General features: G+C 50.4%; 1 protein-coding gene across 2 annotated transcripts in view; it reads right to left on the reverse strand.

The window, feature by feature from the left end:
• The window catches only part of APCDD1 (APC down-regulated 1), a 31,421-nt gene extending 17,331 nt beyond the window's left edge, over nt 1-14,090 (reverse strand). Inside the window, exons 1-2 of one of the 2 annotated variants that reach the window (XM_060028661.1) lie at nt 13,843-14,090; nt 2,101-2,284 (exon numbers count right to left, since the gene is read on the reverse strand). In XM_060028661.1, coding sequence (XP_059884644.1) covers nt 2,101-2,284; nt 13,843-13,900 — 242 coding nt within the window. In that variant the 5' untranslated portion in view covers nt 13,901-14,090. Of the gene's footprint in view, nt 1-2,100; nt 2,451-13,842 lie in introns of those variants that run through there. The other variant, XM_060028662.1, reaches the window with a different exon arrangement.
• Nucleotides 14,091-14,471: the final 381 nt, after the last annotated feature.

Here is a 14,471-nt window from a genome sequence, read left to right on the forward strand (position 1 = left end):
GACAGGAGGGAGAGGAAGCCCATGTTCCTTCCCAGGGACAGAGGAGTCCTTCCGTGTGAGCAGCGATTCATGTCTGTTGCAGTTCAGACAGGAGGATCGCCGACTTCTAACACTTCATCTCAGCTTGAGGATCTGTTGATTTGGTCCCAAGCTCAAGCCCACTCACTTCTCCATCGCCCCATCCCCGACGCCCCTCACCCAGGCCTTGGTCATCTCCAGCCGGGACTGTTGAGTCTTTTAATTGGTCATCCCCAAGTTGAAACAATTTGGGATCTGGGACCCTTTTGCTGCAGTGCTTGTACCTGGACACTCGTCTCCTCAGGCAACAAAATACAAAGAAACTATAAGAGACTAAAAATAACTGTGCGCATGCTCAGTTGGGGCAAATTATGGATAACAAGATACAAAGAGACCAAAAAGCCAACTGCCACTTCTGAAGAGTCAGGAGCAAAGCAGGGTACTGCACCTGCCCCCTGCACTCAACATCACCAAGGGGTGGGCAGACCGCCTGAGCCACGCCTCCGGCCCCACCCCTGGAACTGCCCCTACCCTCACCCCATACAAGGAACCAGCTCGCCCTTCCTTGGGAAGCAAGCAGGGGAACCTGTTGTTTGTTCTTGCTCCCCCTTGCTGCACCAGGGGCCCCAGTAAAGCCTGGCCTGAATTTCTTGTCTGGCCTCTTGTCAATTTCTATGGATTAAGGAGGCCAAGAACCCTGGTTGTCCCCAAGTCACTCTTCCCACCACCCACCTGCAGCCAGAGCGCCCTTCAGTCATGCTGAATCAGGTTTGAGCACAGCCCTTGCTGAAATCTCTTCAATGACGTCCCAGTTCTCTTAGATTAAAAGCCAAATTCGAAGAGACAAGGCGTGCAGGGGGCCCTGGGGGCTGGCCCCGCCTCCTCCTTGACCTGCCTGGGGCTGTTCCCCACCCCCAGAACAAGGGCTCCTGTCCGTGCTTCTCCGGTCCAGCCTTTGCTAGTCCTCCCACAGGGAAAGCTCTTCCCTGGTCTTGCACAGCCAAGGACATCTCAGCTCAAGTGTCCTCTTCTTGGTAGCCCTTCCTACCCCACCCTGTCCTAAAATAGGGGCCCTGCTATTCTCCTTGAGCACCTGTTGTTTCTTCCCTCTTCGTAACACTTCTTTGTGTATTTGTAAAATTCCCGAAGACAGGGGCCATGTCTGTTTGGTTCGCTGCTATACACACAAAATCTAGAACAGTGCTCACGTGCGGTAAATATTTGTGAGCTCCAGAAATATTTGTTGAACAAAATGATAAATTATTTAAAAGTACGTCGCGTTAAGATTGTTTGTGCCAATACTGACCATGCGGTTATTTTGAGAAACCCCATTTTTCGGAAAAAACCAAAAACCAAAACCCGCTAGGTCTTCCTCGTAAGATTTCTTTTTTGTCTTCTCTGGATGCCTGTGATCCCTCCCCAAGGTACCTGGAGGAGTGGTCTGCACAGAAGTGATCAGATCCCACCGTTAGCCTTGTGAATTTGCGACAATTTAATGCGCAGGAAAGAGATTGCAGGTCTGCCTCTGGGCTATTTTTAAAAGCTCTAATGGAAGATAAGCAAGAGCTCAAACTGGGATAAATCTCAGCTCCACAGCCTGGAAAAGAAGCCAAGAGCTGCACCCTGGCTGGTTGAGGTAGCATGGGTACCTTTTAACTTACTCTCAGACCCTGAAGCTGTATATTAAATTACCAGAATATGGCTAGAATATTTAGACCATCAGAAGCTTGCAAGTCGTGTTTCAGGGTTGGTGAAACACAGACTCCTAATTTCACTTGCTAATGGTTTCTTTTCATACAGGAGTGGTCCTACGGGGTTCAATAAACAAGGACATATTCACTCCCATGTGGGATACAGTGGTACCGTATCACCGCTGCTGAGGCTAAGATTTCAACAGGACTGAGCTCTGTTTCTTCACCAACCCGAGTTTCAAAGCGTCGCTTGGCTGTGAGTTAGAACTCAGACAACCCCAGAATCACTGTAAATTCTAGAAAGTCTCTGTGCACCTGAGAAACCCTAAGAAGGCTCTGCATAGCAGTGCGCTCTCCAGGACCTCCCGGGACCCCCGCCCCAGCCTCTTACCCGGTAGACACCCAGTGGCCCTCGATGGCAGGCGGCATCTGCACAGTGATCCTGGCACCATTGTGGAGATGTTTGAGCATGTGGTGACACTGGGATTCCTTGAAAGCCCTCCAGGCACTTTTCTCCAAGGACCTAGGGTGGGACCTGCTGTCCGGATGAAGGAGGGCAGAGCCCTCTCCCAGCCCTGAAACAGATACAGGGAAGGCAGGTGTCAGGGGAGCTGCAGAGACGTGAGGCCAGCTGAGGAGCTGTCCCCGAGGCGGGGACATCCCACAGGTGGGAAATGCCAGGTTTTATCACTGTCTTTGCTCTCCTAGAATTCACATTCTACAGTGTCCCAGGAGATCCTCTCCCAGGTGAGAAAACTGGGGTCTGTGGAGATAACGAATGTGATTTGCATGAGGTCGCTTGACGAGCTCCTGGCAAAGCCTGAGCTCAAACCCAGGTCCATGAAACTGCCAACAAGGCCGTGCATCCCACGAGCAGCTGTGCAGGGCTGCAGGGGACAGAACTGTGTGCTCCAGAGTCATCAAGGCTGGAGATGGGGCTGAGGGGACAGGTAGAAAAGGTAGTCAGGAAGGGTGGTCAGGTGCAGTGACACACAGACAGGAAGGCAGAGAGCCAGCAGCTTCAGTGAAGGGTGAATGGAGACGGGGAGAAAGGCCCAGGGAACAGCTAGGAGGCGCCCCACAGTGGGGACTCCCTTCTGCCCGCACCACCTCATGCACCTCGGGGTCTCTCAATCCCCAAACGGACGCCCTCTAGAGGGGGTGCAAGTCCTACGCCCGCCCTATAAGGGCTCAGGTGTGGCATTTCCCCCAGTGATCTTCCAAGGCTGCCCCTTAGAGTTGGTGACAAACAAACACATGTTACAGGGTTGATTGCACATCTGTATTTTCCACGGGTGAAGGGACACTAGGACTAAGTTTATCTTCACGTCGTCCGGGTTGGCCAAAATTTACACATGCAAAAGTACCACCAGCCTCGTGTGCAGAAAAAGGCAAGGAAAACAGATGGAGTTATCATCTGAAAGCCCACTGTTTCCTCTGAGATTCACTCCTGAAGTGACTCACAATCTGAGAGGTCTTTATTGTGGACCTACTAGGAATTCAGCACTGTGTTAGCAAAAAAAAAAAACGACACTAGTTAGACAAACGTACAACAATAAAAGATGGATGTTAACGAAACGGTGGTAATCGTTTTGCAATGAATGTTAAACGCAACCTCACCAGCAACCCCATTCAGCCAAACCAGGTGAGTCACACCTGAGCTAGAACAAGGGTGACACTAAAACTCAGAAATCTGTGTCAGGTGGAGTAGACATTAATGCTCAGGGCTGTTAAGCGAGGACCCCCTCCGTGGCCTCGAGCTCCCATCCCAGGGAAGGCACTTCCACTGAAACAGTGGTCCTGGGTGCTCCGTCCCTGACCCTCCCCAGAGAGAAGGAAACAAGCCTGCTAACTGGGCTATTTTTCTCTGTTTCTTTGCAAAACCAGCCTGTTTTCAAAATACATAAAATACATGCATTTTGATCAGCCCCCTCCCACCCCCATAGTAAGGACCCTTCAGTGGTTGGGCTGTGGCACTGAGCCACGTGGAAAGTCTGGAAAATGCAGGGGTGACCTGTTGGCAATCCTACATGGACATCCACCTGTACTGTGACTTCTGATGGGGTATTTATCCCAATTCCAGCATTTTAATCCCCATTTGTCTGGCACTTGTGCTGATCTCTCTCAGTTAGCTTTAAACTAGAGGACGGGGGGATACCTCCATCAACCCCAAGATTTGTGGTCATCTTGTTGATAGGAAGCACTTCCTGAATTCCCTGTCGGGAATGAAATCAAACAGTACAACTTGCCATCTGGTGGGCCAATTGGATGATAAATTGTAACGTGGCCAAGATACATATCTTAACTCGTCACAAAGCACTGGGAGTTGCGGAAGAGTCTTCTTGAAAGATGACACCCAGCATTCAGTAAAGAGGTCATGCTCTCACGATCAACCAAGCTATGTACTAAAAATTGATTTATAAACCCCTTTACACCCCACAAATGTTTTCCCGTAAAGCTAAGGAGAGCCGGGAGGGGAGCGGACATCGGTGAAATTCTGGAGCTGGGCTGCTTGGGTTTGAAACTAGATCAGCCACTTAAAGGATTTCATCAAATCCAAGATTTCAATGATTAAGATGCATCATTATTTTATTATCAGCGACAAAAACACTTGCATTTAAACGATGACACCTGCCTTAGCAGCAGTCCCAACACCCTCGGAGCACGCACAGGGCCTCCAACTGCTTTCTCTCTCCAAAGAGAACTGGCACCGTGTCTGGCCTTCAGCTGCAACGCTTCACTCAGGACAGGTAGTCGGTTCGCTCTGCACGAATCTTGACAACAAGACTCAAACACAGCCTTATCTTTTTGTGGCATCTTTCTTTCCAAATAACTGTTTCTCGGTGAGAAAATATGTAAGTGCAGTTACCACCCCCCTCACCGTGATAAATACTCGCCCCACTGATGTTACACGGACGCCCCTGGCTCTGTTACTGGGCTGCCTGATTTCCACACTGGTTTTCTTTTCAGCGCTGAGAGCGGAGTTTACAAGTGAATTCTAACACTTGGCTGCAGTGTTTACTCTATTTTCAAAACCAACCTATTGGCAACTAAACCATAGATGGAGAGTAACAAGGACACACACAGAGGAAGTGACGTGAGGACAGTATGGGTCCAGGTTCACACAGGCGATGACAGGTCTGCCGCATGACTGCCACCTGCAGGCTCACAGGGGCCAGAGGCCCCACCCACCGGAGATGCACACACACTGCCCAGACCTTATACATGAAAAACTGTAAATCCTACAATCGATGAAACACATGATCAGCACTGTGACCATAAACAAGTCACTTAACGCCCCCAAGCCTTAGTGTGCTCATCTGTACGGAGCGGGTGACGGCACTGCTGTCACTTGGAGTTGGTCTCAGGATTCACTGAGATCATTTCCTTTAGCACGTGGTTCATGGTTCTTGTTAGACGTTAGTTACTATTATTTTAGATGATGAGTAAGGCTCTTGGAGGTCCTGAGGAAGGCCTTCCTAACTAACAGAATGGCTGGAATAATGGTAAGAGTCTCCTGGAGCCCAGCTCACTCTGCGCTCTGGAGGGACAGTGTGCACAGAGCGAGGTCCGGGCTCCCGGCAGCCAACTAACTGGTGACCCGAATGGAGAGCAGGGGTGGTGAGAAGCTCTACTCGGTTTAACAAATAACTGCACGCTGCCACTCTGTGTAGCTTAGGGGCTGGAAGCATAAAGAAGATTGAAGATAAGTTTTTCTGACCCGGAGGCTCTTAAGGTCTCACTTGGACTGCACGTCCAAGGACTAGGGTGGGATGGTGGGGTCCGGGCAGGAGGTGGGTTCAGAGGCAAAGGAAGGGGCCGTGGTGCTCAGGACCTGCACGGTTGTGCAGGAGGCTGGAGCCGACAGTCAGCTTTTTAACCAGGGGGTGGGGAAGACATAAAATCCCAGAACCACCCATTTGCACATCATTAGAAAGCAGGCAGAAGATTACGTCACTCAGGGTTTCCAGAGACCAAGCTCCGTCTTGCTACTGCTCCTGTCAGACAGGAGCCAACGTCAGGGACCTGGCAAGGCCATCGGCCCAGGAGGCCAGCAGGACAGCCAGATGGAGGACTCGACAGCCAGCCCCTCCCCAGGACACAGTGGCTGAGGGCTCACTCGCGAGGGTGGGACTGAATTTTTAGGATGGGAAAATAGGGTTGGAATTTATTCTCTTTTTACCCACCACCTCAATGACCCTTAGGGAGCAAAATTAAAAGGGTCAAGTGACAGCAGGCGTTGCTGTCAGGCAAGAGAAGCCGTCTCTTAGGGTCAAGTATGGACAGGGGTCACCAACACTTATTGGCTTATTTGGTGTGGGACGTGGATTACACCCCCCCCCCACCCCGCCCCCATGTGAGGCCTCCTTCTAGTAAATGGCTGGGAATGAAAAGGCCACTTGAAGCACCTAGTTCAGCCACGGGGGAGGCCATGTGGAACGCTCTCACCTTACATCCCACGACTTCCTTCTCAGCGTCAGCCGTGGGTGCCCTCCAAGGAGACCAGCCTTAGACTTCTGGTCAACCCAGGGATCCCCATGTTCCTGCATCGCCAGAACTATGTCAGCTCCAAATCTGAGACTGAAACTAGCAACTCACTCATTCAAACAATCAGAAAGGACTCTCTGCAGGGCCAGGCACTGTGCAGGCACAGAAGCTACAAACATTATGCCCCAAGGAATCGTCAGTTGGGGAAGAAATCAGAATCCCAGTGGACTTCTAAAGGGACTCAGAAAGATGGAGGGAGCAGGCAGCTATGCCTTGAAGACTGAACAGAAGTGGTCCAGGCAGGGTTTATACAGCACATGCCCAACATAAGGAGGGGTGGGAGATTCGTGCAGGGAGGATGGAGAGGCCTTAGGGAGGGGAGATTGCAGGGTGGCCCAGGAGGGAACAGTGGCAAAACAGAGGCCAGGCTGTGATCAAGAGCTGTGAGTGTGTCATCCTGAGCATGGACTGGGCTGAAACAGGGAAGAGGAACCACCCAAAGCTTGTCAGCAATGTAACGCAGGATAAGGATTCCATTTTGAAAAGACTGCTTTTCCCTTTTTTTGGAGGGCTAAGAAGCAGGAAGATCAATTATGAAGCTTCTGCCATGGTTCAGTGCATCATTTTTGCCTGAATAAATGAGAAAGATAAGAGAAGGGAACTGCTTTCAACAAAGCAGTAAATCTTTTTGGTGGTCCCGGAGAGGCACTGACCATCTTTGGCATGTTGTGGGAAAAGGTATTACCAAAAAGTTATTTGAAAAGAGAGGAAAGAAGGAAGGGAGGGAGGGAAAGACAGAGAGAGGAAAGTAAGGGTCTGTACTAATTTAGCACTATATCCGGAAAAAAACTTTTGCAAAATACTTATATGTCCACTTTCATACATCTTCAATTGTATAAATAAACATCCAACTTAAGGGTGGTGACTAGCTGTAATAATCGTTCCTGCCTGAGTGTACTTATTAGTTATAATAATAAATGTGCTTATTATATATAATAACTTTAAAAACCTTCACTTGATTGGATTATCTGTATAATCAGAAGTGTTGACTAACCACGATATTTGGTTGTCGATAATTCTGCTATTCAGCGTTGAGTGCAGTTGACATTATGATCTTTCAGGCTCTAAAGGCAGATCACAGTGAGGTAATCGTTAGGAACATCAGTGCCTGTGGGATGTTGCTTTGGATACAGAGCTAGCGGGGTGGACAGGTGACAACCCTATTTAGTCCAAGAGAGGGTTTTTCCCCTTGTGTTTCTCACACGAGTGAGGAGGCACACACAAATAACATCAAGACTTTGATGAACTGAGGAGTCTAGATATTTTGGTCAGTTGCAAAGACTAGTTCATTGGGCTCCATTCATTAAGATTTTTGCTGTAAATGAATCCAAGGAAAAGAGCATCTCGAAGGGTTAAACAACATCAGTGCAGTAAGAAAGGGACTGAGTTTTCAGGCTTCAAGGTGACTTTGGCTAAGTCATCGGATAGGTGCTTTTCGTTCCCCTGTACACAGTGAACATTACAGTAATGGGGATAATAACTAATGTTTGTAAAACACTCGAAGGTTCACTTCACGCCTCTATTATCTCATTTATCAAATTCCAGTTACTACACGGGAACAGAAGGGAGTGGGTGGAGAACCAGCCTTCCATGTCAAGAGTTCTACGAACAGCCAGGCCCCGATACCAGCGCCAGTGGGAGCCACCACAGCACCGCCCCGACCAGTGGCGTTCTGATGAAGCAGGTTATCAAAGTGACTTCACTACAAAATGGTCTCCAACATCTGGGGTCCCATGGCCTGGGCCCAGATCAAATGGTTATGACAAGGGGGCAGCTTCTTTCAAGTACGGGTGGGAGAAAAATGTAGACCCTGGAAGGAAATTGTTCTCCTGTTGAAAACAAATTAATTCCCGAAGGCTTTAGGGGACAATTTTATAGATGACCATTTGCAGAGAACTACATGAGCTCCTTGGGTTCTGGAGGGTGTATCACATGCGCGGGTGTGTGTGTGTGTAAGAGTTTTTCACTTCCACGGATGAAATCACTCACAACAGAAATCCTAAATGACTCCAGAATGATCTTTACTACTACCATGATTGCCAGTCTACTGTTCAGAGAGTGAAAACACCCAGAGATAGCAAATAAAAAACCAGATTTCCCCAAATAGAGGAAGCACAGGATTAACCATTTACATGGGCATCTGTACCCTAAGTTCAAGGCCCGTGAGGCCAGGTGACTGTTGGCATCACCCAAGTCACCAGACTCTGCACACAGAAAGCAGCCCTGAGCACAGGCTTCAAAGGGAACAAATGCAGTATTTCTCTGTCGCCTGCAGCAACGCTTATTCCTGAGCCCTCGAGCCAGGCCACCAACAGGGACCAGGCAGAAGACAAAGGGCATGGGGCGGGGGATGGAGCAGAGACCCTGAGTCGTCCCTTCAGCAGGTGGCTGAGGGCCTACTGCGTGTGAGGTTGTCTCCAAGGCCTGCCCCATCGCTGACACGTGAAGGGAAAAGTGAGGGGGGAACACGGCGTGTGGCCAAGTCCCTGGGAGAATCCTCTTGATGTGCTCAGCAGCTTTTCACCTGTCTCTCTAGATCGAGAACCCAAAGCACCAAACCACTTTACACACAATAAAATGTGAACTGAGTTCGGAAGGAGACACTTTTCAGGCACACTTGGGAATGAACTCATCTTTGATCGGGTTAGTCACTGCATAGGTACTTTAATGCTTAAAAAAATAAAATCAAAACGGCCAAATAAATATAATGTCAAGACATTCACAATGGTGGTCTCTGAGAGGGTCTCTGAAAGGCCCTTTCCCGCTCACTTTGCACGTTTCTGTCCTTGATACAACGTGACCTGCGTCAATCCCACACCAGAGTGAGGAAGCATCTCACGGTGGAACTGGTGCGATGCAGAAAAACACGCAGCAGAGAAAACGGGAGCGATGAGGGGAAATGCAGGTGATGACTTTGCCGTGAAATCGCCCAGCCCCGGTAAGAGAGCCATCATCACTGTAATGTGGGCTGTGAAGTCGAGGCGGCTACGTGACCGCCTGCACAGCTTCCATGTTTTGGAACAAAAGCTGCCGTTCACTCCCAGGTGGGCACCTACACTCACCAAGCGCTTGCTTTTATTTCCATGTTGTTGGAGATCAAAGCTGAGAGAGCTGCTTTTGCCAAGCTTTAAACCTTATCTAAAAGCACTTTCCCTTTATGAGAAATATAGTAAAGTCAAGATTTCAGATTCCTGGCTTCATTTAACTTTTGATGAAAATGAGGTAATTTTCTAAGTCGTTTTCTTCTAAGGCCATGGTCACCGGGCCAGACACTGGGGTCCAACCACAGACAGCATGGTTTTCCTGCTGGGCCTGGAGCTGATGGCTGCCGCCATAGCTGTGCTCTTCACACAGTCGCGTGTGTGTGTGTGTGTGTGTGTGTGTGTGTGTGTATGCGTGTGTGTGTCTGTGTATGGTGTGTCTGACTACGTGCATGGTGTGTGTGTGTTTGTGTGTCTGGTGTGTGCATGATGTGTGTGGGGTGTGCGTGTGTGTGTGGAGTGCTGGGATTCCCAGCAGGGAAGAACACCGCAGTCAAGGGCAGTGTGCCAGCCTCCCACATCTGGGCTCTCCAATAAGCTCTTCTCATCCTGCCAGGTATTCTCAGGCCTCTTCAGGAAGGGGGGCTGCCCCTCCTCACAGCCCTGTTCCCAGCCGGCAGTGACACAGGCACACAGGAGGCCCTCTTAATGTACCTGTCGACCGAATGGTTGGCTGAAGGAATGAAGCTAGAAAACGCTTCGAGAACAGACGAGCCTCAGTCACTACAGGGTGACACCACATCCTTACTCTGACCTAGATCCCTATCACATGACATTCCAAAATAACTTTACTCCCAGTATGAACCCAAATTGAAAAGAACTCAATGGTCTGTGCACATAACATCTGGACACAGCAAGAGCTCATGCTCGGATGGTGGCAGGTTCTTCCTGAGCTCTTCCTTGGGATCGCTTCAATGCCGCGCACAGGCCACGTGCTGCCGTGTCAGCTTTCCACAGGTGTACGAGATCACTAATGAGTCCTTTCATATTTCCAGTCCTAAAAGTTTTATGCTTCCCTTTAATTGATTCTATCAAATTGTCATCAGTCTGACCCTAAACGGTAGGTATTTACACAGTCTTATCATCCGCTGGTGTTGAGTTCTTTACTCCTTTAGGGAGAAAAAGAAGGACCACGGCTATGACGGGACGGCTCAGCCACGTGCTTGAAGATAGTCAGTTTCTCTCAAAAGAGAATATTTACCATCTGTCTAAGACCCTTGCTCCCTGCTTTGAGCAGATGAGTAATATTTCTTTTCAAGATTACATTTTATGACTAAGGGGGAAAAAGTGCACGAAAGGCAATGTTTTCTTGGTCACAAAAACTGCCTCCAGTAAAATGATATTTCAAAGATTCTACTTTACCCTACTGTAATGTTTCCTCACATTTTGTTGGTTAAGCAGTCATTCGGTTATCCACAGTTTGTTTGTTTGTTCAGTTTTAGTAGAATACACTCAAGTGAAAGGTGATAGCTCAGAAGTGTCTTCCCATTTCAGAAAAGTTGATGAATTCTGCACAAGTACATGGCGATGGAAGAACATCTCCCCAACAACGGCTCCAAAACTTAAAGTCAAATGTTTCCATTAATAAAGAGAATGAGCACTTTGGGGCACATTAACGCACCACTTTTCCTGAAATATCTCATGTTAATCTGGTTTCTGGAACAGAATGATTTTCGTGGCTTTTCATCTAAGCAAATAAAACAGTGACAAGGGACATACCCCAGCTGCATACCTTCATGACATTCAATAGGTTTTACTTGGATTAAGAAATGCAATTGTTCTCAGACGCTGGAGGACAGGAAAGTAAGACCAACATGTATACTTTTATGCCGTCACATTTTGAACTTGGGTCTCCCACTACATTTATAGTTTTAAAACACAGCAAAAAATAAACAATGGACTCCAGTCTTTCCAGACCCTAATTTACTCACCAATACAACCTAGGGGTGATTTATAACTTGCCTGCGTTGAAATAAAAGTAACCAAAAAAACTGAACAAAGATCGGATGGCAAACACAATAAAGAGTTTCTACAGCATCTTCACCCAGAATCTTCCTGAAGGCCTTGTGCACTTGTTAATCTTATTAACGAGACTTGTTAGTGTAACAAATAATCTATAAATGATGTCTGGAACTAAATTTCGTAAAGTTGGTCCCAAGTACATTCATAAGCATAGAAAATATGTTTTTACCTACCTAATTGCTGTCATAAATATACAAGTAGCAAAATAAAAATGCCTCTGTATCAGGAAAAAAATCATGAAGCCATTCTAAAAGAGTACAGGTAATGTCCTTCAGACGGACGACTTCTATTAAGATACATAATCAAGCTCCATCTGTTACTACGGAATTTTTAAATACTTGCAAAGCCCCTAACTACAGAGTAGGACACACTCTCAAGTCATTCCCATGGGTTAGGTTGATTAATACCCATTTCCCATTAAAACGACTTCAATCAAGTAAAAATCAGGCAGAAAAGGGGGAAACGGAGAATACCCGATTTCTTCTTGGTGCTTTACATTATCCTAAGGAATCGTGACAAGCCTCTCTCAAATCACAGAGATTTATACCCAGACGGACCACTCCCTCGGTTTCTCCTCTGTGCTGGAGTCCCACGCGCCCTGAACGAGTGCAGTTGCTCTGTGGGCAACAGCAGTGTGAGTAACTCTGCCACTGCAGGTTCACTTTGAAATGGGGTGACTTTTTGCAGGGTTATCCCCGTCATCCCATTAAACTTGGCAAACCTCCTTTTTTATTTTACATACTCTTCGTCATATGCACATGTGCACACACACGTGCACACGTGCAAGGGGTCTGGCCCCACCGGCTTATTCCCCCCTTCTTTACTCCCTCCCTGCACACTGTGGATCTGGGTGAACCCCTGACCTCAAGGAGCTCAGGCTGACTCCAGCTGGAATTTGGAAATCTGGGGCTATACTTGAACCTCACTGAGGATATACTTGGGCTCCCCTTACCAGCCGTTACCACACTGTGGTGCAGGAAGTGTGGTTACAACTTCCAGCTCTCAAAACAAGGAAGAAAAGTTCAGGGTGGGTTGGCCCAGGCTGTGTTTCTGAGCATGGCTTTTGTAGTCCAAAAGGCAAACGGCTTTATGAAAAAAAAATTCTGTTCATGCCAAATTGTCAAGTACTTTTGCATTTTAAAGGCACTTGCCCATAGGACCATCTTCCTGCACAGATGCGACAGGAGACTTTTAGGGGACACGTTCCCCTGTGTCTCTCTCTCTGCCTCTTGTTTCTGGTGTGGGTGGCAGCTGTTGTTTGATCTGCCCATTGGCTCTGATGTGTTTCATGTTTCAGCCAAAGATGAAAACGGCTCTGTAATTCTAAGCAGATGGGCCTAGGAGTACAACCCTGTAATTACACCTTCTCTCTCTGGCCCTCGAACTGCCAGCCTTCCATCCTGACTTGGAAAGTCTGGGATCACTGGGGCTCCGGGCACACCTTGGCCATCAGGCAGGTCTGGCCCAGCCCAACTTGTGTGCAGGGCCTGTGGACCTGTGCTACCCATACTGCCAGCCCCAGCAGGGTGACAAAGAATACAGCTGCACAGGGCTCCCGGGTTGCTGTCTCCTCACCTTCCTAGATGGTGTGGGAGTCACCCCTGACCTTCAGCGCCGGCCAAATGCGTTCTGAAGCTGGATCAGAAACCTAGAGGCCATGAGGGTGCTGACCTGATGACCCGATGTGCAGAGGTTTGGGGTGCCCGTGGTGGGTGTGGAAGCAGGAGAGTCCTGCTCCTGGCGGACACTCTGCTGAACAGTCAGGTGTCCACCGTTAGGAAAAGCTGGCCCAGGACATCTGGATCAGCACGTGTTCTGCAGCCACCTGCCCCCATGATCGCCACAGATCTCCCACAAAATCTGCCTTCCCACCCCCGGTGCAATGCTGTCTTATTTTCCTCAGTGCAATTCCTGGAACTCTTTTAAAGCCTGCTGTTCTCTGGCTGAGGGTTTACTAGAGCTGCTGACGACATGTGACACATGAAACAGAAACAAAACGACCCAGAAGAGCGGGAGGAAACAAGCTCAGGTCCCGGAGAACTTAGGGGACTGGTTTTAATTACTGCACCTTGGCTGCTAGGAGGCCCCTGCTCCCTGAAAGTCCGTCCAGAGAACCTACCGGTCCACCTGGGAGAGACCCCTCCCCAGCCCCTCAACACACTCGTCCTCCGAGGGGCGAACACAAACACCCCGAGCTGCTTTTTCCCTGAAATGATCACAGTTCTCTGCACAGTGCCCCCAAAGCTTGGACCCCAGCAAGAGCCTTGCCTGCGCTCTGACACTCTGTAAAGGGTCGCATAGCCTGCGGTTCCATGACCGCCTATAGTCTGAAACCCCGCAGAGTGGACACAAGTGTCCGGGGACTTGGACATAAAGTCTGTGTGCGCGCCCTTCCAGAGAGAGCGCGGCCGGCGCCCGGGAAGGCGAGCCTCTTCCAGGGTGCCCAGGAGGGGGCTGCACCCGGCCGCGCGGTCCCCTCGGTTCCGGGGTGTCCACTCGGCTCCCGGCACCCCCAGACTCACCGTGAAGCAGGAGGGCCGGGAACAGGGATGTGAGCAGGAGGCGGCGCACACAGGACATCTCCAGGCCTCCTCCGGGGCCGCCCGCGCGCGCCGCACCGCCCGCCGTCTGGGGACCCAGCTTCCCGGGACCCGCCTGCAGCCCGGGCGGCGCGGCCCGGCCGCGCGGGGACAGGGCCAGGCCCGCGCTTCAGGCGGCCGCGGCGCGCCCCATGCCCGGCCCGGCCCCTCCGCTCCCGGCCTCCCGTCCCGCGCCCGGCCCTGCGCGCCCGGCCGCCCCGTGCTCGCCCTGCCGCCGCCGCCGCTCCGCGCTGCACTGGCCACAGCCGCCGCAACCGCCGCAGCTCCTCTTCATATTTCCAGGGCGCCGCCGCGGGAAAGGGGCGGGCGGGGGCGGGGCCTGGGCGGGGCGGAGCGATGTGGGGCGGGACGGGCCGTGGCCTGGACTGGGGCGGGACGGGGCCTGGACGGTGGGCGGGGCGATGTGGGGGGAGAGGCCTGGATCGGGCGGGGCGAGGCCTGGATGGGGGCGGGGAGGGCGGGGTCTGAACGGGGAGGGGCTATGCGGGGGCTGGGCTGGGTGGGGCGAGGTGATATGGGCGTGGGCGGGGCCTGGACCGGGCGGGGGATCC

The sequence above is a fragment of the Delphinus delphis genome, chromosome 13 (genome assembly GCF_949987515.2).
Source record: "Delphinus delphis chromosome 13, mDelDel1.2, whole genome shotgun sequence".
Classification (NCBI taxonomy): Eukaryota; Metazoa; Chordata; class Mammalia; order Artiodactyla; family Delphinidae; genus Delphinus; species Delphinus delphis.